At 42.7% G+C, this 27,958-nt stretch overlaps 2 protein-coding genes across 3 annotated transcripts in view; both read right to left on the bottom strand.

Moving 5' to 3' along the window:
• LOC144292678 (olfactory receptor 9Q2-like) overlaps nucleotides 1-27,958 on the bottom strand; it is a 96,814-nt gene that overhangs the window by 16,270 nt on the left and 52,586 nt on the right. Inside the window, exons 3-5 of one of the 2 annotated variants that reach the window (XM_077863366.1) lie at nucleotides 22,693-22,968; nucleotides 7,496-7,667; nucleotides 4,830-7,325 (exon numbers count right to left, since the gene is read on the bottom strand). In XM_077863366.1, coding sequence (XP_077719492.1) covers nucleotides 6,367-7,325; nucleotides 7,496-7,520 — 984 coding nt within the window. In that variant the 5' untranslated portion in view covers nucleotides 7,521-7,667; nucleotides 22,693-22,968 and the 3' untranslated portion in view covers nucleotides 4,830-6,366. Of the gene's footprint in view, nucleotides 1-4,829; nucleotides 7,326-7,495; nucleotides 7,668-22,692; nucleotides 22,969-27,958 lie in introns of those variants that run through there. The other variant, XR_013360031.1, reaches the window with a different exon arrangement.
• LOC144293391 (olfactory receptor 9Q1-like) lies at nucleotides 13,836-18,150 on the bottom strand. The gene has a single exon (XM_077864479.1). It carries the CDS (start codon nucleotides 18,118-18,120, stop codon nucleotides 17,185-17,187), a length of 936 nt encoding a protein of 311 aa, XP_077720605.1. The 5' UTR covers nucleotides 18,121-18,150; the 3' UTR covers nucleotides 13,836-17,184.

Genomic DNA, 27,958 nt, shown 5'->3' with positions numbered 1-27,958 from the left:
AGCTTCTCAGGACAGCACCTCTGGAGTTCTGAGTTTCCCTGTAAAAAAGTCCCACTACTCTGAAGCCACCATGCTGGAGAGACCATGTGGAAAGGTCTCAGCGAGTCAGAGAGAGATGCCCAAGGAGCTCCAGCTGTTTCAGCCTTTGAGTCTCTGGGTGACTCCCATCAGTCTCCATCATGGGAGTGAGAGAACATTTAGCTGATCCAGTGTCCACATGGGCTGTCAGCACCAGAGACCCCAAGTGAAAACTGCCTAGCTGAGTCCTGTCAACTCCTAGAACTGTGAGAGGTAACAGTAAAATGACTGTCCTTGTTTTAAGTCCCTACATTTTGGGGTGGTTTGTTATACAACAGTATGTAACAAAAATAGTGGGTTTTGTCTCAAAAAATGCAGGGATTTACATAACACTGTTATTGCTTTAACATTTTACACTGACTGTCACTCTAGGAAGAAAAATAATTTTTTTTATTTTAAGAAAGATAAACTATCTTGCCTCTTACACCATCATGCTTAACATGGTTCCAGAATCTTCTCAGTTACAGAAACATCAATTGGGCAGATCTGTAATTTTCTCTCTTCCGGTTTCATCCAGCCCAGTATGTGATAGAATAACAACCAGCAGGGTTAGAACCAGGTAATATGGTTTGAATTGGTCATCATCCTTGTGGGCCAGCCCTCCATTTCCTCCAGCTCCTAGGCTCCAAACCTTATCCAATCTAAGACACAGCTCCATTCTCAGTGAGTAACAGGGAAGCTAATTTGGTAGGGATGGATTTGGATGCAAGTTGGGATTTTGCTTGAGGAAGTGAATTAGGATTAAGTTTAAGACACAAAAGACAAATGATTAAGAAAATAAAGAACCGCAAATTTTTATGAAAGCCTTGACAAGTTTTCACAGAAAAGAGGCATACATCTGGACCTAGATGCCCGAATTCCCCTAAAAGATTCTTGTATTTGTCATCTCAACAAACATCTATGATAAACCTTCTATTTGCCAGGCTCTGGCCCTGGGACTAAAAGGATGGGTAATTCACAGTCTGTGCCCTCGGTGCGTTCACAAACCAGAGAGAGAAACTGACACAAAAATAATTTTAAGTGATTTGTAAGACTGGATAAACAAAGACAATATTTAGCCAATAATTAATGTCATTAGATTTTAGAATACATAAAGATTTTGCGCAAAGCACAGTCAACTGAACTTTATACTATTCTTGTGCTTTTGTGTTAGCCGTACCTGAAAAAAGCCAATTTGTGGCCTTATGAATAAATTAACAGAAATCCCTGCCACCTAAATGGAGGTAACACAAATGCAAGAGAAATGTTTAGAAAAACAAACTGAAAAAAAATCCACACATGGTGGTAGGCATGACTTGTAAAACCTGATTCAGGGAGGAGGCTGGTGGGATGGCGTAACTGGGTGACGGGCACTAAGGAAGGCATTGATGGGATGAGCACTGAGTGTTATACTATATGTTGGCTAATTTAATTTAAATAAAACATTTTTAAAATAAAAATTAAAAAATAAAATAAAGATGCCTGGGCTTTTAAGAGACCTTTACCATAATTCATAAAGATGGAAATGTGGATAACTATCGACAATACGAAATAGAAAAATTAATTGCTCTAATAAACATAAGCACATACAAAAAAGCCTAATGCATAAAGAGTCAGCAGATATGCATTAATTTATTTACTAAACAAGTAAGTTCTGAGTACCTAGTGAGAGTCAAAAGCAAAACAGGACAGTATCATTGCTTTCCTGGCTTTTCCTTCACAGAGGAGGCGACAGACAGGGAATGTATGAATAAATAAATGATGGCCATACTATGATGTAGCAAGAAGGCCTGTGATAAAAAGTGAAGGAGGGTCAGAGGGTAGACAGTGACCCTGCATGGACTAGCTAGCTATTTGAGATGGAAAGGAGAGGAGTTGGGGGAGGCCTTTCTTAGGAATCTGAGTAGAGAACTGAAGAAAATAAGAGAGTGAGCCATGAGAAGATCTGGGTAAACACAGTCCAGGAAAAGGGAAGAGTAGGCGAGAAAGATCCTGCTGCAGGAACAGGGTGGCACCCTCACAGAACAGTGAGCCAGGTGGACTAGGGGGATGAGGGAAGTAAACAGTCATGGTGGTAGCTCGGGACCCAACTTGGCTGAACCGTTTCAGGCCATGGAGAAGATTTTGGGGTTTTTTTGTTTTTGTTTTTTAATTTAAATTCAATTTGCCAACATACAGTAGTATAACACTCAGTGCTCGTCCCATCAAGTGCCCTCCTTAGTGCCCATCACCCAGTCACCCCATCCCCCACCCAACTCCCCTTCTGCAACCATTTGTTTTGTTTCCCAGAGTTAGGAGTCTCCCATGGTTTGTCTTCCTCTCTGATTTTTCCCAACTCAGTTTCCCCTCCTTTCCTTATGGCCCCTTGCACTTATTTCTTATATATATGAGTGGGACCATATGATGATTGTCTTTCTCTGCTTGAGTTATTTCACTCAGCATAATACCCTCCAGTTCCATCCACGTGGATGTAAATGATAGGTATTCATCCTTTCTGATGGTTGAGAAGACTTTGAATTTTATTTAAATATTCTCTGTATTTGATCCATGGAACTGGGTGAAATTACCTAGGGGCGACTACAGAGAGACAGAGAAAGACCTATGACCAAGCCCTGCATGACTCTAACATTTAGAAATATGGATCCAGCACAGAAGTCAGAGAAGCAGGAGCTGGGGAGGCAGGAAACTAGAATAAAGTCAAGTCAGGAAGACTGAGGAAGAAAGTGAAAATTCTTCCAAGAAAAAAGAGGGATCATCTGTTTCAAATATCACAGAAGCCAAACCATCAGCTATTTGATCTTCCTTTGTGATCTGCTCATCACCCCGGGGCAGCAGTCATCCCCAGCAACCTGTCTACCAGTCCCGCAACCTCAGAATCCAATCCACATGGACTCCTAACTCTGGGAAATGAACAAGGGGTAGTGGAAGGGGGAGGTGGGCAGGGGGATGGGTTGACCGGGTGACGGGCACTGAGGAGGGCACTTGACGGGATGAGCACTGGGTGTTATTGTTATACTATATGTTGGCAAATCAAACTCCAATAAAAAAAAAAAGAAGAAGAACAATCCACATGGAAACCACCGCCCGCACAACACTTTCCCAGAAGATGAAAACATCTCAAATTTCTTCTTTGTTCCCATTTTCCTTCCATTGCTTATGCCTTTCTCTCTTTATTCTCCTTTTAATAGAGGAATTTAGATGACTCAGAAGTACAATCTCCTTTTAAAACTGGCATATGGCTTTAGGCAATACCATCTGTGATCTTTTTAACCAACCAAGAATGCTCAGGAACATCTTCTACTTTTTTTTTTTATAATAAAAGCAATACTATATTGTAACCAAGTACAGTTGATCTTAAAAATACAAGAATCGCCTAACATTCCAAAAGCAATCAATGTAATCTACCTATTAATAAGCACAAAATAGGAGATCCTGGGTGGCTCAGTGGTTGAGCGTCTATCTTTGGCTCAGGTCATAATCCCAGGGTCCTCGCAGGGAGCCTGCTTCTCCCTCTGCCTGTGTCTCTGCCTATCTCTCTGTGTCTCTCATGAATAAGTAAATAAAAATCTTTTTTAAAAAAAGCACAAAATTAAACTATATGATCATCCTAGTGAATAAGAAAAATCTTCTGACAAAATTCAAAATCCATTAATAATTAAAAAAAAAAACTCTCACAAACTAGGAATCAAAGGGAACTCCCTTAAGCTGACAAAAAGTATCTATGAAAACCCTACATAGTGATTGGTGAAAGTTTCTCCTATAATCAACAATAGGAGAGGAACGTGCCATCTCATAATTTCTATTCAGCACTGTATTGGAAAGGAAATAAGTCAGGCAGAGAAAGACAAACACTGTATGATCTCACTTGTATGTGGAATCTAAGAAAACCAAACACAGAAGCAGAGATTGGATTTGATAGATGACAGATAGGTGATAGATGATAGATAGATAAAAATAATTAAATACATATTAAATGGTAAAAAAAATAACAATTGGTCAGTGTTTGGAAAGAAATATTGAATTCTTAAGCCATTACTGAAGATTGACAAGAAAGACATGAAGGCAAGGTCGGTGACTGCTTAGAGGCACCATACTGAGGAACTACGAACTACGTATTGGAAGCAACAGAAATCCAGATGCTTCTGAAATGATTTTCTCCAACCTGAGAATTGGAGCCTGGGAGGGACAGAAGGGGAAATTCCCAAAGAATATCATCTGGGAGCACACTCTTTGGAGTGAGACTTGAGATAAGGTACTCTCTGGTCAGCTGCTCCTTGCTGCAGAACTTGGGCAGGTTGTATCACCTGTTTGGCTTCTGTATCCTCCTTTTTGCTAAATGAGATCAATCAGAATGACTTTCCATTCAAGTTGTTAGGACTAAAGTAAATCATTCACATAAAGCTTTTAGCATAGTGCCCAGCATTAATTTGTGTATTTAAGTGTATGTTCCTTTAAGAGCCAAGTTTAAAAAAAAAATTTAGTGAACTCCACTTCTGGAGGTGTCTGGACCCAAGGCTGATCTCAGCCCAGAAGAGAGGTTCCAGAGAGCTCTGAAATGAAGAGGCCCGCAGATGCCCACTGGGCTGTGAACCCTGGGACAATCACCATAATCACACTAATTAATGTTTACAGAACTTCACCCAGCACCTTCCTGTTGCCCACATGCACCGAGTTGCCATGAGAATAAATGTGATACACATAAAACCTGGCTCAGAGTAAATGCTCAATAAGTTTTATTTCACAGTTGAGAAAACAGACTGACAGGCCCTCACTAATCTGAAGTCATACAGCTGTGAAGTGACAGCCTGGACACTTTGGTGCCAAACCCTGAGATGTCCTACAACACGAACGCCTCTATCCCTTGCCACAGAAGCTGAGGTGTCAGAGGAACATTTGCATGGCAGTTAATGTTGGAAAAACAGCCCCCAAGAGGCACTCTGTGGGGTTGTTTTACCCATTCTGCAGCTTCTAAGTGATTTGTGCAAAAACACATATAAAGACTGGCGTGTAAACTCAAATCTCTTGGCTCCCAGGGCAATTTTTCCTCTATATCTTCTCCTAAACATGCCCAGCCAACTCTTTTCTAAAAGTTTTGTCCTGTAGGTCCTTAAAATGAAAATTCCTAAAGCTCAAGAAGCTGCCATTTATTTAACGTACACACGTCATTTGCTCATATACGACAACAGGCCCACGCACACACACACATACAGACACCTGCTCTCACATCATGCAATACTAGCACATCAGGGCTGCAAAATAAATCTGTTGGCTGCCTGATACCTTTACAGATTGGACTTGTATCTTTTCTTTTCATGATAAAAGAAAAAATAAATGTGCAATAACAATAAATTCCAGATTGAGTGACTGAAGATTGTAGAAGCAGACCGTGTATGGCAAGTAAGAGCTCAGGCTCCACTGGGCTGGAAGCCCCATTCAACCACTTGCTTCCTGTCCTGGGGAAAATTGCTCAGCCTCACTGAATCTCTGGTGCCTCCTCTCCCTACAAAACAGAGCTAAGCCTCCCCATGTCGTGGTGAGAGGTCAGAAAATTCCTGCAGCACACATCACAATTCCTAGAAGGTGGTAACTGTCTGAAAAATGTTAGTTACTATATATAATTTTTTATTATTAGTCAAAATCCACAGAAACATTAAGAAGGAAACAATGAAAGAATAAATGATGGGATTTGGAAAAATCCCTTTGGATCAAAACAGAGGTTGCCTTTGTAGACAGCTTTTGGATTTGCCAAATATTTTTACTTCACTCATTAAGTAAATGCTGTGTACAGCATTCAACAGATATTAGCAAATAAGACAGACATGGTCCATGCATTGGATCCTCAAGAATCTAGTCCTATAAAGTAGGTAAACACACTTGGCGGATAAAAACAAACAAACAAACTGAGAACTAAGGAGGTTGGACACAAAGGTTGACTCTGGAACCTGAGAGTCATGTATTTATTCAACACATATTTACTGGGTGCCTTTTACGTGCTTACTAGGTGCTGTCCTAGGTGCTGTGCTAGGTGCTTGGCTAGGCACTGCACACCACAGAAATGAATCTCACAGATAAAAATGCTTCGCCTCATGTAGTCTACTTTTTAATTGTTGAGATTGAGACAACATCGAATATGCAGCATATAGTATATCAGATGGTGGCAAGTATTTCATAGAATAAGAAGTCATGAAGTGGAGAGGGGAAGTTCGGGTGCAATTTTAAGTAGAGTTGCCTGGGAAAGTTTCCCCAAGTAGGTGCTACTTAAGGATAGGATGGAGAAACGAAGGAACGACATATTTGGCAAGAGTCCATCTAGGTCCTTCCAGAAGCCTTTGGCCTGTTCAGAGCTTTCCTAAACGCCTCCTTCACTTCCTTATTCCTCAGACTATAGATGAAGGGGTTCAGCAGAGGGGTCACCACTGTGTAGAGCACTGACACCACTCGGTCTCCCTCGGAGGGCTGGTCCTCGTTACCTCGCAGGTACATGAAGATGAGGGTGCCGAAGAAGAGGGACACAGCCGTGAGGTGAGAGGCGCAGGTAGAGAAGGTCTTGGCCCGGCCCCCCGCAGAGGGGATCCTCATGATGGCCACAACAATAAACAGGTAGGACACCAAGATCGCCACCACACAAATAGGCATGACAAAGATGGCAAACACAACAATGACCACCTCCTGGGTGTAGCTGTCCCCACAGGTCAGCTTTAACAGAGGGGGAAGGTCACAGAAAATAAAGTCAATCTCGTTGTCCCCGCAGAAGGAGAGGGAGAAGGCTGTGACTGTTCGAACAAGGGCACTGGAGAAACCAGCCCCATAAGCCCCAGCCACGAAGCCCCAGCGCGCCTTCTCGGTCATGATGGTGACATACAGCAGGGGCCGGCACACGGCCACGTAGCGGTCATAGGCCATGAGGGCCAGCAGGTAGCAGTCGATGGAAGCAAAGAAGGTGAAGAGGAAGAACTGAGCGGCGCAGCAGGTGTAGGACAGCGCTGCCCCCCGCTGCAGCAGCACCGCCAGCATCTGCGGCACGATGGTGGACGAGTAGCAGATGTCCACGAAGGACAGGTGGCCGAGGAGGAAGTACATCGGGGTGTGCAGCCGGCCATCCACTCGGATCAGAAGGACCATCCCCGCGTTCCCCAACAAGGTGATGACATAAAAACCCAAAAACAGCAGGAAGAGAGGAAGCCCCCACTCAGGATGCTCGCTGAATGCAGTGAGGAAGAACTCGGTCACGATGGTGTGGTTCCTCCTGGCCATGTGCCTGCGGAGGACTGACAGGAGAGGCAGGTGAGGGGGCTGGAGGCAAGTGCAAGTCATCACAAGTAAGAAAGCTTTAACCAGGGTATCTGAGGGGAGGCACCAGACTCGAACAAAGTTTGGGGTCTAACTGGAAATGGACAAAAACAGAGCTCACTATAAGGTAAGATAAAAAGTCGGGCACCTGGGTGGCTCAGTAGGTGAGGCATCCAACTCTTGGTTTTGACTCAGGTCATGATTTCAGCTGCAAGAGCTCGGGCCCCACGTCCTCTGGGCTTGGTTCTGGTAGGCGGGGGGAGTGGAGTCTGCTTAAGATTCTCTCTCTCCCTCTGCTCCTCCCCCACTTCTCTTCCTCTCTAAAAAACAATAAAATAAAAAGTGATGAATGCTTCGATTACACTAAGAATGGACAGCAAGCGATTCCCTGACTTACAAGTCAGCTCTTGTATTTGCAACCCTGTCCCCAATTAGCTGTTTGATCTTAAACAAGGCACTTAACCTCTCTGAACCTCAATTTCCTCTTCTGCCAGAGGGGGATCATAATATCTGCCCTACTTACCAGATGAGGTTAATGCATAGATTAAAACAGATGCAAAAGTGCATTGTAAAGCTAAAAGCACTGCATACATATATGGTAGCTATTTAAAATTTTAAATGACTGTTTTAAGGAAGGAAAATTTATATTCTACGAACAAAGGAGCATGAACCAAAAAAAAAGTTTAAAAAGCCCATTAGCAATCAGCAATGGGCTCCGCTTGTAGGAATATTTCTATTCTCAGTCTAAAAGCAGGCATGTTTAACAAATAGCTATTATCCTAATTAGGGGTGGCTGGCTTATTAAGGGTTTTTCGCTTGTTGTTTTTTGTAAGTACTAGCAATAACCTTGGAAGCAAAACAACCACCATAAGCTCCTTTCAGCACCTAACAAAACACAGTAAGCACTATTTGGTTGCTCTCACCATACTGGAAAACAGCAGTAGTGTGATAATAGCATCCAAATTTGAAAGCAGAAATATTTCTGCACTCTGGTGTCTTAGGCTTGTTAGAGGAGTCTCAGCTAATGGATGTGAAGTCCTTAGGGTTCTAGAACAGGGATGTAAAGGAGGACTTTGATTCTATTTGATTACCTGATGCACCAGTGGCCAGGCCAACATGGAGCAGAGCCATTAGCAAAAATAGCAAAGGAAAGAAGTTAGATCTGGAAGCTGAAGGCTGGGCACGGACCATCATCACCTGAATCTCTCTTTGTTAATGCCTTCCTCCTTCATGTAGCATTTCCTCTGCCGGCAACCTACCGATCCAGAGGAAACCTGTGTTCTAGATCACCCACACAAGATGTGTGACCCTAAGCAAGTCACTTTTCCTTTCTGAACTTCATTTACCCTGTCTGTGTTCCCTTTCAATAAACAATGATACAGCATGAGTCCATAATCATAGCAACCAAGGTGAGGTGAGGTGGCTTCCAGACCTCTCTATCTGTCCTCACTTCATGGAGTCTCTCTCTTTCCTCTCACCTTTGGCAAAATAATAAATCCCTGACACTAGAGCTTCCTGGGACTTTGTCAGACTGAGATGACATAACAGGTCTAGAGGGGCTAGCCTTTCTTGCTGAGCTTCTGATCCAGGAGTAAACCTTGCTGGCGGTGCTTCCTATATTCACTGCCCCAGCATCATGCCTGAATTGGTCCCTGAGGGGAGTCTCCAGGGAAAGGCAATTTATCCTCATGTGACTTCTAGCGAGGTGTCTAAGATCTTTGAGGATGTCTCTCTAATTTCCAACTCCAAAACCCTCATCCCACGTCCTGCTGTCACTCAGCAGCATCCAATGGGGCTGGTTCCTGGTCTTGCCACATTTCTGCTTTGTGCCAAAAGGAATGTCCTTTTTTGAAGGTTTCCTATATCTCAGTTGGGAATTTTGTCAAGGGATTTGCCCACTGCCACTCTAGCCAGCTCTGACCTGATCCCAAAAGGAGACTGTTTTGTAAGTGTAAGCTTTTACTTTCCATCACCAAGAATTGGTGACTCTGAAAGTTCACTGTTTGGCAGAAACAGAATCATGCAAATGGGGAGTCACGAGAAAAATTGTTGGGGAGGCAGATGTGTGAGTGGTAAACAAACTTCTACCAGGCAAACAGCAAATTCTTTATGGTGATTGAGCTCTCCTCCATAGTACTGGTTCTCAAACTGGTTCTCCTGGTGCATAAGAATTGCCCAGGGAATTTATTTAAAACATGAATACTATCATCCCACCTCCAGAAATTCTGATAGAGTGCCTCTGCTGCCATGGGGAGCAGACTTCTACATTGTTAACAGGCATCCCAGGTGGTTCCAGGGAGGAAAATACATTTACTGTTCTCACAGGTTTGAAAATCCCTGCAGACTGTATCGCCCATGTGGAAATTCATATAGCATAGCAGCATATTAAATGATCCATGAGGTCCTATAATTAAGAAACTTTGCCAATGCAGGGCACCTGGGGGGCTAGTCAGTTAAGCATCTGACTCTTGGTTTCAGCTCAGGTCATGTTCTTGTGGGTTGTGAGATTGGCCCCACCTTGTGCTCTGTGCTCAGTGCTCAGCAGGGAGTCTGCTTGGGGGTTCTCTCCCTCTGCTCCCCCCATGCACACATGTGCCCTCTCTCTCTGGAGTGAATAAATAAATCTTTATTTTAAAAAGGAGAAGAAACCTTGCCAACATTCTTAACCCACTGTTTCCCAAAAATATTTGACCACAGAACCTTGTTTTCACTGAGAGCAGATTAGCAACTTTGCAGAATTTGAGTTCCCAGGGATGGATGCGCCTTATGCATTACAGCTCTGAAAAAGTTCAGCAGTTGACCAAATGCCAAACAGCAAAACCATAATCATTCCAAGAAAAGGCATCTCCTGATGACTCATCATCTCGAAATCTGGCTCCATTAAGTCTCTGCAGACTGGCTGCCCCAAGAGCAATGGCTCCTACTGTGAAAGACTTTGGGAGGGGGTCAGGCAGGCAGTAGCATCCTTCCAGACAGATTCCTCGGGAGCTTTTTAAAAAAGACTTATCTTTCAGTTCTGAAGAGGGTCCAATGGCTGATCTCCTGCAGCCACTTCTTCCCCAGGAGAAATAGGCTGCTGAGACCATCAGAACCCTACTTTCAGGAAGCTATGGTACAATTTTAAACTACCATCAGATAATTAGTAAGACTTTAGTCATCATGAGGCCAGCCTCAGGAAGCAGAATGGACCTCAAAGACTGTAGACCCAAATGTCACACTTGTGAATATTGGGGTCTATATAATACAGTAGGGGAAGTTTAGAGGTATGTTGCTGAGAACTACAGATATGACCAACTTGTCTCCTGATTTACAAATTCAGGGCTTGGTGGTAGCTGAACCAAAATGTGAAAGGGAAATCCAGTAGAATAATAATAGCCCAATAAAAGACCATGTAAGTGGCTTACTATAAGCCAGCTGACTCTTCTAAGATGATAAATGATGATGATGATGATAGATAGATAGATAGATAGATAGATAGATAGATAGATAGATAATTAGGTAAAAAGAAAGATAGATGAATTAGCTGATTGAATCCATGCAACAACTCCATGAGTTAGGTACGGTTACAATCCTCATTTTAAGGGGATAAGAACCTGTAAGCAAACAGTTGAGGCAGATCATCAATACTGCCAAAGTGAGGGGCAGAGCCAGAGTTTGAATCCAAGCAGTCTGGCTCCAGAATGCCTACTCTTAACCTCTATACTCTATTGCAAACCCTCATGAGGATGTCTCTGAACCCCATATTTGGGGTCTTTATATTCTTTCTAGCCTTTTAGAAAAGAAGGACTGGCCCTAGAATGGGACCTATATTGCAGAGTAAGCAGATTATCATAGAAAATTCTGAGAGTACTTGGCCAGGCAGTATCACAGCCCCAGAGAAAGGATGGACTCAGCATTGCCCTCAACCCCATATGACCTCACCCTTCTAAGGGCAGATGATTGGATGAGGAGAAAACTTGACCTGAGCTCATCGCAGGAATAATCCTTTCTTCCTCCAAAAGGCTCTTTTCTTGAACTACTTTAAGTGGGTATCTGTTTCTTGTGGCTAAGGAGTCACATCTCACAATCTGCAGGAGGCGTTAAGAAGACAAGTTTGGGTGTAAGGAGGACATGTCTTCAGTATTTACCCTGGGATCCATCTCTGTTATCTTCCACCACCCATGGTGGATCTCATGCCAGTAATTCAAGGTTAAGGACTCCTGTGGGCCCATAAATTTACTTTGGAAGCACTTATCCTGATGTGACAGTTCATCATTGTTTTCCCCACCCTCGCTTTACATATTGTGGAACTGCCAGATTTTTAGAGGATCCCATAAGATCTAGAACTACAGGGGACATTAGAAGTTAAATGGCCTGAGCTTTCCAATTTATAGGCAAACAGGCTGCAGTCCCCAAATGGGAAGATAGTCAGTGGTTGGATTAGTTCATTTGATTTCCAACCATAACTTTTCAAGGCCGAACTGGATAATTGGCACCTTACCCAGTGCCTCCTTACTTCTCCCAAATACAGAAAAAGCCCCAAATAAAGATGACCAGATAATCAAGTGAGTTTTTCATGATTCAGTTCTAATTCTTAAAAATGCATTATCTGCCCTTCCTAAACCCTGGTACAAGTCTCTGCCACTGCTTCCTTGATAGTTGTCTCAAAGTTTTCTTGGAGCTTCTATATCTGAACTTCCCAAAATGGTGGAGTTAGAACTTTAGGGATCTAGTCAAGCTCCTCATAAATGTGGAGAATGAGATCCTAAAAGTCATTCTGGGCTTCTCGATGAAGTCTTTCTTCTCAGTGGTAAGCCACAGAAGCCCAGCACCTAACATGGCTGAAACACACAAATGAATTCACTTCAAGACTCTTAAAATCTTGGGAAGTGAAGAGGAGGGTGCAGCTAAACATTAGGAACAACTGGGACTGGTAACTCTCATGAAAACAAAAATTTCTCTAGTGTCCATAATGGTCTCTATCAGCTTTAGTTTTTCCCAACCCAACTTCTTCCACAAAGTAGAAAAAAAATGGCCAATGGTTATGTCCACCCTTCACATGCCCCAGCTTTTCCACCACAGAAAAGATGAAAATCACTTTTTCTGATGCCAAGTTAAAAAAAAAAATTCTAAGGAAGGCCTCAGACGTCATATGGCCAAGGGACAAGGTACCAGGATTGGCCTAATGTTGGTCAGGTGCCTACCTCAGGGCCAGTCAGTGGAATCCAGAAAGATGGGCTCTACAGAGAAGCAGAAGTGCTCATGTGAACTCAGGGTCAGATTCCCAGATAAGAGGGGATGCTAGTCTGCTTCTAAGCACCAACTTGGGGAAGCAAGAGGCATTAGAGCTGGAAGCAGATGTGTCGCTGTTGTTTAAACAGTTCATGTTTATATCCTCCCGACAGATCTAACTACCATCAACAGAGCATTGGAAAGACAATTGCTGTTTGATGATGTCTTTAAGCTTGACATCCTGACCACCTAAGGCCCATGCAAAGTGTGCAGAGTTCATCTCTGGCCACTCCACCTTCCTTGGTTTGAGGCCCAGTCCCACACTTCTCCATTACTTAGGTTCGGGTGCTCACTCATCCTAACCTTTGCTCAGGGAGGGCTCCCTATCAAACAAAGTGGGTGGTGATGCATTATGTGGGTCCTCTCCTCAAATACTTTATACTTTAATAGGGTTAAAGGCCAGATATATAGAATGTCAGACCACAGAGGGGCTCTTAGAATTCTCATATTCCAGCCTCTCCCCAATTTTTCAGGTGGAGAAATTGAGGTACAGAATTGGGAATTCCCTTATGGAAGGACACAGAGCTAGTTAGTGACAGTCACCACCCAGCATTCTTTCTATCAGGCACTGGTCCCCAGAAAAGAAAGCCACATAAGCTGATTTTAAGCAAAGGAATGGAAAGCAAAGAAAGGGGATCAAGAGGGAATCATGCCCCTTCTTGATTTCTTGCAAATTATGCCTTATTGCTCATGTCTACTGCAATCAATGTATGGTAATATCTACTAATTGGGGCTGCCCCTAGAAGAGCTATGGTTTTTCTTTCTCCACCTCCTGGACCAAGCAGTGTGGTCCCCAGGACCTCTCTTTCAGGTCTGAAGCAAAAAAGGCTGGGAGAGTCTCCTGAAGCCACCAGAGAGCCCATGATACCAATAAGTCCCTTCTTTGAGAGCTCCTGGAGGACCCGGCTTCCTTCCTTCATGAAGGAAACCATGTTCTGGCAGGCACTTGAGGAGGGTTAGGGGAGGCATCCAGCTGAGTTCCAGGCAGGAGACCAGGAGAGTGTGGGTAGAGTATTATACTCACCATCCCCTTATTGAGCTGGATATCCAACATCTCTCCAGAAGACCTTTTTTTATTACCCTTTTAGGTATTACAGCCACATTCAGAACCTTCCCACAGATGGTATTTTCTGGTCTGAATAGCATAGTATGCTCTATGAAGATTTTTGAATGATTTAATCAACTATATATTTTTTATTAAAACAGGACTTTTAAAGTTAAAATATCTCAACAAAAAGAATCACAGTTTGTTTTATTTGAATGACTTCAACACAAGATGTAGCAAGATGTAAGAAAATACCAACACTTATTTACAACCAGGTAACCTTCATGTTATCAACTACTCTTTTTTTAAAATTTTTATTTATTTATGATAGTCACACAGAGAGAGAGAGAGGCAGAAACATAGGCAGAGGGAGAAGCAGGCTCCATGCACCGGGAGCCTGACATGGGATTCGATCCCGGGTCTCCAGGATTGTGCCCTGAGCCAAAGGCAGGCGCTAAACCGCTGCGCCACCCAGGGATCCCCAACTACTCTTTTAAAATATCTAATGTAGGGGTGCCCGGGTGGCTCAGTTAGTGAACCATCTGACTCTTGATCTCAGCTCAGGTCTTGAGCTCAGGGTCAGGGGTTCAAGCCCCTCATTGGGCTCCACACTGGGAGGGGAGCCTGCTTTTAAAAAATAAGTAAACAAAATAAAAATACCTAGTTTAACTCTGTCTGTACTTCTTTTTTTTTTTTTAAAGAATTTGTTTATTTATTTATAGAGACACAGAGAGAGAATGAGAGGCAGAGACACAGGCAGAGGGAGAAGCAGGCCCCACGCAGAGAGCCCGACGCGGGACTCGATCCGGGGTCTCCAAGATCACGCCCCAGGCTGCAGGCGGCGCCAAACCGCTGCGCCACCGGGGCTGCCCTCTGTCTGTACTTCTATACATATGTGGATACCTCAGGATATTTTTTTTAATTTAAATTCAATTAGGCAACATATAGTACATCATTAGTTTCAGAGGTAGAGGTCAGTGATTCATTAGTTGCATATAACACCCAGTGCTCATCACATCACGTGTCATTCTTAATGCCCATCACCCAGTTACATTTTTCTTGACCGTCCCTGAGCTCTCCATATAGAGTAAAAAGTGTATGACATCCCCTATACAACACTGGGGCTTTATGGCCACTAGTTCCTACAGACAGTTCAGTTGGCCCCTTCCTCTTAGACAGCAGCCTTCAACTACCTGCTTAGAATTCCCCCTGCTTAGAAGGAGTTGTCTCCTTAGGCCTGGCAGCTCATTCTCTTAGCATTTACTTTCAATTCATGGTGTGCTCCATGCCTTCCAGAAGATTCCAAGAGAGCAGATAGCTATTTGGCATACTGCTCTTATTCATACAGATCCCATGTTGTCTCTTCAATCAGGAGGAAACTTCGCATAACTGATCTGAGCTTTCTAAGCCCTTCCTTAACCTTTGCCACCACCTATAACACAGTTGACATGGAAGCTATCTATCAACCATCCCTCTTGTGGAGCTGTAGATTTTCAATCTGGGCTTTCATAACCAGACAAACCACCATTAAATGGATCAAGTATTTCTTATGACAATTATAATATATATTTTAAATCATCTTGTCCTCTAGAAATACACATAACATCTTTGAAGATTTTAATGTGTTTTATTTTACTGCAGGTGATCTTAAATTGAGTATCCTTTGTACAAGTTCACCCTGGATCTTCAACTTTTCATTTAGCTGCTTCTTCCAATTTAAAATCCTGCTACTGGTATTCTCTGCTTTTCAAAAGTTCACGTTGCCCCCCTTTGCTTTTACAAAAGACCTGTTTTTTGGCTAACTGAAAGAAATCCAAAGAGCATTTTCCCTTTTACAAAAAATGACAAAAGGCTAAAATAATGTTCAGCAGACACCCCGAAGAGCCAGAGCAGCCCCACTAAGCTTCCTCCCCAGGAACTATACTCAGCTGCTCAGCATCAAGCCACCATAACTCTGAACTGTGTCTGTGAGCATCTGTGCTTTATCTCAACTTATTCTGCATATCTATTAGCAAGATATGTCCTAAGGTATCAGAAAAGCCTAGGAGAGGTTATTTTGGTGATCTGGAAATGCTCAAAAAATTTTCCATATAAACTAGTGGTAAATGCTTCTTTGCTTTATGCCAATTTTGGCTTAAGAAAGGTTTCATAACAAAAAAAAAAAGAAAGAAAGAAAAGAAAGGTTTCATAGGAGGCCCTACTTTCAGATACCACGGCAGAGCTATACTGGAATCCCAGGTATGACACTGCATTTTTGGCTGGCTGAGTTTGGAATCATCCCTCGTTTGCAAGATACCGTCACCTCCCTTTTCTCTTCCATGATGGTTTACATCATTCATATGCCTGGGATCTTGTCTTTTGATATCCAAGGGACAGGGAGAAAAGGAGTTTGACTTCCAGGAATAAGGGTCAATATAATAACAGAAAATGAGATGTGAGTGGCCTGTTCCTCTTAGTGCCTTGATTGAGCACCTGTGAGTTAGAGAAGTGAAGATCAAGACCAACAGACTCTGAAAGCCTTCAGACACAGGTTGAGCTATTACAGACACAGGCATCCGATGCAGGATAACCCTCCAGCCCACCTATGTGTGGAATGCAGCAGTGCTTTGCCTCCCTGAGATCAAAAACTGTAAGGACGTAAAGTCTATATTGATGATATACACACTGCAGATACTCTCGTGGGCAGTGGGAATGGTATCAATTCACAAAATGGATTCTCAGCAAATAATATGACATGTGGGGGCTGGAACAGGTGGGGAAGAAGGAAGAACAGGATATACTTCCAGTGGTAATCAGAATTGACAGGCATGTCATCCTAGGCAATTTTTTGGTGATTCCTGTCAGGCACTCCTATAAACTACTGCAAGAGTCTGAAGAAGACTTTGAGCAGGGTCAGCTTTATTAACTGGACCATCGAACTACTACTTTAATCATTAAACATGAATGCAATCTAAATGTTGAATCCTAATTGATGACATAATTCTGAAGTGTATCGGAGTGAAGAGTACTGATACTGATATCAGCAACTCACTGAGAAATGCATTTTTAAAATAAGATGAATTGGAGGACGAATTAGTGGATGGGTAAATGAATATCTGTGATAAAGCAAATATAACAATATACTGGCAATAGCAGAATCTAAGTATTTGGGTATAAACAGCTCACTATGCATTATTTTCAACATTTCTATATGATAGAGATCTTTCATAGGAAAGTCTGCAACAACTGCCATCTTGTTTTATAGTCACAGACCTGTCATGTGCCACATCTGGATTACCCAGGATTTAACTGCACATCCATTTGTCATTTGGCCTGGAAGTAAGAGCTCTTCTCCCAATCTTCTTGCAGGTAGCCTCTTCCTTTTCTTCTCTTTTCTCTCTGGAACTAAAAGTTCTGGTTCCTTTTTATACCTTGTACCATGACACATCTATTTAAACATTGAGCGTGCCATGAATAATGAACGTCCAGAACACTGGCACTGCAGAAGACATGATTCTCAGGATTTTCCAAGTTGGAAATGATCAGTACAACTCAGCTCTTTTGAGAACTTTCCTCAGGGCCTCCTTTACTTCTTTATTCCTCATGCTATAAATGAGGGGGTTCAACATGGGGATCACTGTTGTGTAGAACACAGACACCACCCGATCCTCCTGTGAAGAGTGGCCAGAGTTATCTCTGAGGTACATGAAGATGAGGGTGCCGAAGAAGAGGGACACAGTCGTGAGGTGAGAGGCGCAGGTAGAGAAGGTCTTGGCCCGGCCCCCCGCAGAGGGGATCCTCATGATGGCCACAACAATAAACAGGTAGGACACCAAGATCGCCACCATGCAGGCAGGAATGACAAAGATGGCAAACACAACAATGACCACCTCCTGGGTATAGCTGTCTCCACAGGTCAGCTTTAACAGAGGAGGAAGGTCACAGAAAATAAAGTCAATCTCGTTGTCCCCGCAGAAGGAGAGGGAGAAGGCTGTGATTGTTCGAACAAAGGCACTGGAGAAACCAGCCCCATAAGCCCCAGCCACGAAGCCCCAGCGCGCCTTCTCGGTCATGATGGTGACATACAGCAGGGGCCGGCACACGGCCACGTAGCGGTCATAGGCCATGAGAGCCAGCAGGTAGCAGTCAATGGAGCCAAAGAAGGTGAAGAGGAAGAACTGAGCAGCGCAGCAGGTGTAGGACAGCGCTGCCCCCCGCTGCAGCAGCACCGCCAGCATTTGCGGCACGATGGTGGACGAGTAGCAGATGTCCACGAAGGACAGGTGGCCGAGGAGGAAGTACATCGGGGTGTGCAGCCGGCCATCCACTCGGATCAGAAGGACCATCCCCGCGTTCCCCAGCAGGCTGATGACATAAATGGATAGAAACAGGAGGAAGAGAGGAAGTCCCCACTCAGGACAGTCGGTAAATGCAATAAGGAGGAATTTGCTCACCAAGGTGACATTCTTCTCTGCCATGGAGCTGGAGGTGCCTGATGCAGCTAAGGATGAGAAGCCAGGTCAGAAGCTATAAATAGGACTGACCTGATTTCTAGCTTATGTTCATTTAGCCAGTGTTATGGGCGAAATGTGCCACCTGCTGTGTGGGACTTCAGAGATGACTGGTCTTGGCTCCTGCCTTCAAGGGGATTCTGAGAGACAGAGTCATCATATATGTCAAGAAAGCCATGCATGTGAACATTTCAGAAGAGGATTGCACCTTTATTGCTAGTCAGCTGTGAGCTCCTGTGAGTCAAATGACCATTTAAAAAATCTTTTTAAATATTTTATTTAAATTCAATTTGCCAACATATAGTATAATACCCAGTGCTCATCTCATCAAGTGTCCGCCTTAGTACCCATCACCCAGTGACCCGGTCCCTCATCCACCTCCCCTTCTGCAACCCTTTATTTGTTTCCCAGAGTTAGGAGTCTCTCATGGTTTGTCTTCCTCTCTAATTTTTCCCCATTCAGTTTCCCTCCTTTCCCTTATGGTTGGTCCCTTTCACTATTTCTTATATTCCACATATGAGTGAAACCATATGATGATTGTCCTTCTCCGATTGACTTATTTCACTCAGCATAATACTGTCCTTAACCGAAATTTCCCAGTCACTCCAATAGGGGCTGATACATCCTGTCTACCAGGAGAATATCTATCTCAGGGCTTTGTTGCTTTTTCTCTAAGACCACAGTTCTTCTCTTAGTTCAAACCCTCGTCATCTCTTGCCTGGATCAAAACCACAGCAGTACAACTAACAGCTCTCTCTGCCTTCAGACACACTCCTTGCCAAATCTTGCTCTTCATTGCAGCCAGAGTAATCTTTCTAAGACTGTAATTAGATCACGCCTTACTCCCCTGTTAAAATCCAGCTCTGGTAGCCCATCACAGGTAGTACAAGATGTTCTGCAGACCCCTCAGCATGTCAGGGAAAACCCTCCACAGGGTCCTCCCTCCCTACTTCCCTGGGCCCCTTGCTTACCTCTTACAGATCACACCTGGGGCCACACCCCATCCTCTCACACGACTCTTCAGCCACACTGGATCATTTGCAGCTTCTCTAATCCCCATGTTCTCTCTCATCCCTGTGCCTTCTACAGGCCACCTCTTCTGGCAAAACACCTTATATTTCCCATCCCCAGGGTCAGATCATACATCTCACAAAAAAAAGTCTCTCTTGAGTCTGTCTTCATTGGGTCTAATATGCCTTTGTAGAATAAATGAAGTTGTCAAATAAGATACAAAGTACCTTGCAAAGGGAAAGGCTCTATACAAATGTTCAAGTGATTATTTTCATTTTCTGAAAATGTTTAAAAGCAAAAAAAAAAAAATGTCATGAAAACCAATCAACATTCACAGAGATCTTAAGCCATGCTTAGGCTTCATCTTCCATTCTCAACCTAACAAGGAGCTTCCTTAACAGAAAGCCACTGACTTAATCAGAGCCTCTTAGTTTGCCAAAAATTTATTTTATAAGAACTGATATTGTCCTTAATAATAGAAACACAGAGATAGAAACTATTCTAAATGGGGGCACCTGGATGGCTCAGTTGTTAAGCGTCTGACTCATGATTTTGGCTCGGGTCATGATTTCAGTCAGGGTCATGGGATCAAACCCCACATGGGATGCCCCACTCAGCAAGGATTCTGCTTGAGATTCTCTCTCCCTCTCCTTCTGCCCCTCTTCTCTCTCTCTCTCTCTCTCAAATAAAAAAAAATACATATTTTTTTAAATGAAAGAATTATTCTAAATTATTTCAGTATTAACTCATCTAATCCCCATGACCACTTTCCAAAGTAGGAACTTTTATTATCCTCGTCTTACAGATGAATCTGGAAACAGATCGAAGGAGATGATGTCACATGCCCAACACTACACAGCCAGTAAATAAAACTGTCATTAAGAAGAACGCTGCACACAGAAGCACTATGTGTATCATTACTGGGCTTTGCACACATTACATGTCTGCTCCTCTGGCCCAACTGGACATGCAGTGATAGCTGCACAGCAGTCAACTCCTTTCCAAAAGCTGATGGGGACTTTTTGTGCTAACGGACAGAAAGTCCTTGGCAGAGTTGCAATGCAGCAAGATAAAGAAGATATTTGATCATCTTTAAAGCATTAGATCTTGGCAGCTAGTTGAACTGATGTACTGGGGCGGGGGGAGGGGAGCGGGGGGGTAGAATTATAAATAAAAGAAATTGGATCTGGGGATCTAAACTGAGCATGAACCAAGAAAACTGGATCTGTTCTCTCCCTTGAATCTCACTCCACCTTTACCTGGCCAGCCCTCTTCTCTCTACGTCCTAAGAGGTCATTAGTCTTCCACGGCTCAGAGCATCCTACAGGTATAGGGGAAAGACTACCACTCTGGCAGCAGGAGGCCTGAGTGGTTCCTGCCCTCCCATACCTGCTCAACTATGATGATGAGCAGGTGACTTAATCTCTTAGGGCCTCAGTGTCCTTTCCCCCCCACACACACTCCACTCACACACAAAACAGTGAATCAACCTAGGAACAATCATGTCGTAGCTATCCCAATGTCAGTGCCTCGTCTTCAACCACCTTGCAAGTTTTGATCTGTCAAGAACTCTCTTCTCTCTGCCCTCAACCTGTTTTCTTAATCTGGGAAATCTGGTTAAAAGGAATATCTCACCCTGGTTTTCGTTCAGTTGTAGGCTGGAATAGAAGAAGCTGGAGACCAGCCTCTTTTTGTGGGCTCTTGGCTCTAACACAATGCCCTTTAGGAGAAGACACTAATAGTTGGTATAAAAGCTCTAAAGTCTCCAGTCGGTGGCTAAAGTGGTGTCTAAGGAAAGGCAATTATTGCTCACGTGGATTTTTAATGAGGCTCCTGGTCCCAGTCCCAGCCCCCAAAGCCCTGTGACATGCCCACTGCACGAGGGATAAAAGTCCTGCATCCTGGTTCTGCACAGTGCCCTGAGGAGTGAGACGCCTCTAGTCTAACTTCTCCAGTCAGAACCATGTCAGAAATCCTGCCCATTGCTACCCTTGTCATAGTGGCCATATCCTACAAGAAGGGTGTTTTTAAACAGAAGGTTTTCATCTGCATAACCCAGAAGCACAAGCCCAGGAAGACCTCAGAAGACACGTTGTATCTTCTAAATTTGCCCTCCCTAGGGGTGGAATGTTTCATTAAGTGTCAGGCTCTCACTCTCCCTCTTACTCACTCTCTCTCTTAAAAGCAAATAAAACCATGGGGAAAAACAACAGCCTAGTATATTGCCCAGAGGAGAAACTGGCAAGTTCTTTCTGTTGGCATGGCCAGCAATCTGCATCTTTGACACTGTAATATTGTTTAAACCCCAAATTCATAAGCATTTTGCCAAGTCACTGAATTTCAATACATTTTAGTTCAGAAAAAGAAATAAGAGTAGCGGGAGGGAGCAAAATAATTGTTCTCTTTGACAGGAGAAGAGAAAGAAAATCACACCACATAGTTCATTAACCCATTACTGTGCTAAGAATTCTTTAAAAAGAGCATGAGATACAAAATGAAACAGACCTCTCCAAAAGAGAAAACACATGCCTCTCCACAAGGAATGTGCAATCTAACAGATAATCATCCATCTGACAAGGTTACAAGCACTAAACTCTTAATTAAGGGGATGTACACAAGGTGTCATGGGGATTCAGTGTAAATCAAGATTACTTATAGGGGGAACAGATCAGGGAGGACTTCCCAGAGGAGGCGATAGTTTGGACAGAGGTAGGGGGGCAGGGATGATGGGCAAAACTCTTCAGGAAAGGGAGCCAATGTGAGGAAATTTCCAGGGTCAGGACAGCCTGGGATAATGGGGTGGTACAAGACAGGTCCAGGACTCAGGTGAGGTGAGTAAGGCACTCATCTTGTATGCAAAAGTTAAGGTGGTACTGAAAACAGTAAACAAGGTATACAATAATGTAAGATAATTAAAAAGTCAAAATTAACGCAAAAATAAAATCTAGGGGGAGCAAAATATCAAGCTTTCAAATAAAGACAGCAGTATCATTGATTGTCCTTCTGCCTCCATGTCTAATGGCTTAACCCAGCAATGGGACTAGGAGGTGAGCTTGAAAAAGAAGGGCAAGACCAAGAGCTTCCAGGAACAGGTTTAACAAGTGCTTTTTAATCATCTGGATGTATTCCACTTCTTTTCTCTCTGCCCTCCACTTAGGAAAAGAACATGAAGGGAGGTCAATTTAATTAAGATCTAATCCTTGCAGAGAGGATCCTCATTTCAAAGCCTTCTCTTTATCTCTCCTCACTAGAGCCCATGGATTGAGAGATAATTTCTCATTTGTATCAATGAGGAAAAAAGGACAAGAGGAGTCCAAGGTCATTAGTTAGGTGGCGAGTGGACTAGAAATTTGGTCTGGCCCATGCATACTGGTTGCTAATGGTCTCTGCCCAGACCACAGCCTGAACTGCCCAAGAGGACATTGTTTTACGACATTTCCCTGCCCAACACACACACATGCACATATACACCAAAGCTCATTGGGTGAAAAGGTGAATCCTCTGGGCTACGCTGTATTAACAAATTACCTTAAAATCACAGTGGCTTTGCACACCATCTGTTTATGTTTGCCCATAAAAAATCCAGGTTAGGTAAGTTGTCCTCCATCTGATAGCTATGATGTTTGAAAGAGGTAGGCACCTGGGGGGGCTCTGTCAGTTAAGCATCTAGGACTCTTGATTTCAGCTCAGCTCATGATCCCAGGGTCGTGACATCAAGCACTCAGTTGGGCTCTCTGCTCAGTGTGGAGTCTGCTTGAGATCCTCTCCCTCTGCTCCATCCCCACTTGTGCTGTCTCTCCCAATCTGAAAAAAAAAAAAAGAAGAAAGAAAGAAGAAAGAAAGAAAAGGAAAGAAAGAAAGAAAGAAAGAAAGAAAGAAAGAAAGAAAGAAAGAAAGAAAGAAAGAAAGAAAGAAAAAAAAAGAATGTTAATGCAGGGGATGAGCAGGGAAATGTCATCATACAGTATATCACTAAAAACCAGGCCCCTGGAAGTGGTCTGCCTCACTCCCCTCCACATCCCCAGGGACCAGAATCCAGTCATCCAGTCACATGGCTTCTGCAGGGGATGCTAGAATATGTGCAGAAACACATAGATATTTATGCAAACAAATGTATGGGTTAAAATCTCTGCCACGTCCTATGTTTTTTGTGCAGAACAAACTCTAAAACTAGCCCCCCCCCACCATGTTTCCAAGGACACTCAAGGGCTCACTATTGCCCTCTGTTTTCCTGCATCCACTAAAGCATTGTTGACATGCATGCTCACTTCAATGACTGTTCACCCTTCCCAGAGCCACATCACACCAAGCATAGAGCTTGGCCTTTTTCCTTATTCCTTCATTCTCTAAAGCAAAATTAACATGATGTTTATTTGGGCAACTGATTGACTTTTAATAAAGATGTTGTAGAAAATGTAAGAGGTTCCTGGTACTAGACAGAAGGGGGAGGGGGATTCCTCAGCTATTCCCATCACAGGGAATTTATCACTGGCTGCTCCTCACCGTTGCCTTAAGGCTACCTGTTCCCAAAAAGACCCAAAGATTTCTCTGCTCAGATAATTTATTATTTATATTTCTCTTCTCCTGTTCCCCAGTCTTCCAAATTCCTACGCAACCCAATCCACTGGAAGAAGACTCAAAATTGTTGAGCCCCACATCAGGGTCCCTGTGCAATGGGAAGCCTGCTTCTCCCTCTCCCACTTGAGCTCTCTGTCACTCTCTCACTCTCTCAAATAAATAATTGAAATCTTTTTTAAAAATTCCAGTTAGTTAACATATAGTGTGATATCAGTTTCAGGTGTACAGTGTAGTGATTCATCACTTACATACAACACCCAGTGCTTATAACAAGTCCCCTTCTTAATGCCCATCACCCACTTAACCCATCCCCCACCCACCACCTCTCCAATAATCCTCAGTGTGTTCTCTATAGTTAAGTGTCTTTTTTGTGGTTTGCCTCTCCTTTCCCCCCTATGTTCATATGTTTTTGTTTTGTTTTTTAAATTCCACAAGAGTGAAATTATATGGTAGTTGTCTTTCTCTGATTTTTTTCACTTTACATAATACTCTCTAGCCTCATCCACATCATTGTAAATGGCAAGATTTCATTATGTTGATGGCTGAATAATATTCCGAGATTATATATATATATTATATATATATATTATATATAATATATATATATAATATATATATATATCCCATGTCTTCTTTATCCATTTATCAGACAATGGACATTTGGGCTCTTTCCATAGTTTAGCTATTGTTGATAAAGCCACTATAAACATTCAAGGTGCATGTGTCCCTTTGAATCAGTATTTTTGTATCTTTTGGGTAAATACCTAGTAGGGCAATTGCTGGATTGTAGGAGAGCTCTATTTTTAACTTTCTGAGGAACTTCCACCCTGTTTTCCAGAGTGGCTGCACCAGTTTGCATTCCCACCAGCAGTGCAAGAGGGTTTCCCTCTCTCTGCATCCTCACCAACATCTGCTGTTTCCTGAGGTGTTAATTTTAGCCATTCTGACAGGTATAAGGTGGAATTTTATTGTAGTTTTGATTTGTTAATACCTTCAATTTCAATCATACATTAGAGATTCTTAAATTTCTTAATCAAAATGCTCTTTAGGTGTTTTTCTCAACAGAGAGAATTTCTCTTTTTAGGAAAAGAAAATTAGATCAAACCCCAGCTAACATTTAAATTTTTTTCTTTTAGCACACCAAAAAAAGGATTCGGGGCTCAAAGGTGTCTGGAAAACTAGGTTATATGAAGCTAAACAATTGTCTTTACTAAAGGATTTCTCAGAGACCTCAGTTTAATAATACACTTTGCAAATCTCTGAAATGAAGTATATATTATGCAGCACTTCTCAAAAGTATTTGACCATGGAATATTTATTTGGCTACTGTGGTGTGACAAACAACCACAAATTCCGCCATACATGACAACAAGCATTTATTCTCACACTCTTTAGTCTATGGATCAGCCAGGATTTGGCTTTCTCAATTTGGCTTTCCTAGCTTGGCCAAGCTGGAGCTTGGCTCTCAATTTGTTTCATGTGTCTCTCATCATCTATGGGACAGCAAGCTATCCAGGACATGTTCTTCTTCCAACAACAGCAGAAGTGCAAGTGGGAAAAGCCATATTACCAGAGCACATTTCAAGTCTTTGCTTGCATCAGGGATGCTAATGTCCATCAACCAAGGAAAGTCACTCCTTCGAGCTCAGCATCCTAGAGCAGGGGAGTAAATTCTACTCACAGTGGAAGATGAATAAAGCAAATATTTTCTCAACAATAATCCAGTCTTCCCTATTGTCCATAAACATTCATGTTCTACCCATCAATCAAATGCCACATACACTTACCACCTCCCTGCAAGCTTCAAAAAATTACATGATTTGGATCAAAGTTTAGATTGTGTGATCTCTACCAGGTCCAGATGCAGCTCATCTTGGTCCAGAAAACTATGAACTAAAAAAACAAGTTTTCTACCTGCTCTACAAACACTCAACCTACATTGGTGAGCCAGACAGGATCACCACAGTAAACACACTCATTAGAAAAGGAAAGAATGGGAGGCACATGGTAGTTACTGGTCCATAGCAATTCTGAAATCCCACTAGGCAGAGATCACCATGTTCCCCTCACCCTGAGGTAAGAAATATGCCTCATGAGAATGTGAATCTCCTGCCTGGTGGTGGGTGGGGGAGTGGGAATTTCTCATGGATGTTAGAGCTTTTTCATATCCCAAAGTGCCTTAATCCTAAATGCAGATAGCCTTTCCTCCTTTTAAAAAAAAGATTTTTTATTTATTTATAAAAGTAAGAGTGAGAGCAAGAGGGAGAGAGCATGAATGGTGGGGAGGGGCAAAGGGAAAGGGAGAAGTGGAATCCATGATGAGCAGGGGCTCAATCCCAGGACCCTGAGATCACAACCTGAGCCAAAGGTAGCCACCTCACTGACTGAGACACCCAGGAGCTCACCTTTCCTCTTTCAGTTAGGATTCTCTAACCCTTTCTCCACGCCGGGACACCTGCACCCCGATGTTTATAGCAGCAATGGCCACGATAGCCAAACTGTGGAAGGAGCCTCGGTGTCCAACGAAAGATGAATGGATAAAGAAGATGTGGTTTATGTATACAATGGAATATTACTCAGCTATTAGAAATGACAAATACCCACCATTTGCTTCAACGTGGATGGAACTGGAGGGTATTATGCTGAGTGAAGTAAGCCAGTCGGAGAAGGACAAACATTATATGTTCTCATTCATTTGGGGAATATAAATAATAGTGAAAGGGAATATAAGGGAAGGGGGAAGAAATGTGTGGGAAATACCAGAAAGGGAGACAGAACGTAAAGACTGCTAACTCTGGGAAACGAACTAGGGGTGTTGGAAGGGGAGGAGGGCGGGGGGTGGGAGTGAATGGGTGACGGGCACTGGGGGTTATTCTGTATGTTAGTAAATTGAACACCAATAAAAAATAAAAATAAATAAATAAATAAATAAAAGCAAAAAAAAAAAAAAGGATTCTCTAACCCATTAGAGTTTACAAGAAAAAAGACATTATAAATTTTGGTCAGGAATATAAATCCTAGTATCCAATGGCCTGGACTGGAATCCTGGTTCCATTATTTTCTAGCTGTTTAGTCTTGGAAAATATTCATAATCTCTCTGTATTTCCTGTATATTGGGAATTTTAGTACCAACATCATAAAGTTCTGGGGAAAAAATCAACAAAAAAGCAATGGATGAGAGAATATAAAGCTACTCTTCAGTAAGATACCTTGTACTTCACCATCAGCAGGCTCATTCCCAGACCACTTCCCAAATTCCACCTTTCTTATGATTTCCTATCTAAATCTCTATACATTCACTGATGTTATAGAGTTCACACCAATTCATTAAGACAGCAGCAAACCTTTCTACACATTTTAATTAATATAGAACCAATTAATTATACTTGAATACTTCTGATAACCACAAAAATAGCTACTGGGTGTCCACTATGTGCTGCGCATCATACTAAGCACTTTACATGTAACTTATCACTTAAAAATTTTAAATGTATTTTTTAAGTTTTTATTTAAATTCCAGTTAGTTAACACAGTGTACTGTTAGTTTCAGCCATACAATATAGTGATTCAACACTTCCATACAACAGCTAGTGCTCCTCCCAACAAGTGTACTCCTTCATCCCCCCAAAATAAAATTTTAAATCACTTAAACAAAACATAGCATTCTCACTCCCACAAGGAAATATTCTCACAAGTGATAAGGCCCTCTTTCTTTGGATGATAGTTCTCACAAATCCATTATGCAATTCCATCCCATCATCTCCCGGACCCATTTTTGTCTTCTCTACGTCAATATTAATGTTACTGCTGATATCAACCCTCCCTGTTGTTGTTATTACATAATTTAATTTAAAATACTTAGCAACATTTCTGCCCATTAAATATGGGATTTCTTTGTTGATATTCTGCCCCCATTTTCCATCACTTCCCCTGGAGGTAAGCTTCATGGGAAACTCCTTACTGGAAGATTCTCTACCTCTGAAGGCCTGGTTCCATGCTTTGTATGCTGTTAACACTTGCAAACAATAATGAAAGCCCAGATGGTTACTTAAACAGAAGACGCTTTTCATGAGCATTTTGCAGAGCTCTGATGATAATGAGTACAACTTGGCTTTATTAAGAACTTTCCTGGGATTCCTGGGTAGCTCGGTGGTTGAGCATCTGCCTTTGGCTCAGGGTGTGATCCAGCTCCGGGGATCGAATCCCACATCGGGCT

Source organism: Canis aureus, chromosome 21 (assembly GCF_053574225.1).
Source record: "Canis aureus isolate CA01 chromosome 21, VMU_Caureus_v.1.0, whole genome shotgun sequence".
In the NCBI taxonomy this organism is placed as follows: Eukaryota; Metazoa; Chordata; class Mammalia; order Carnivora; family Canidae; genus Canis; species Canis aureus.
This window is presented reverse-complemented; position numbering and strand designations above follow the sequence as displayed.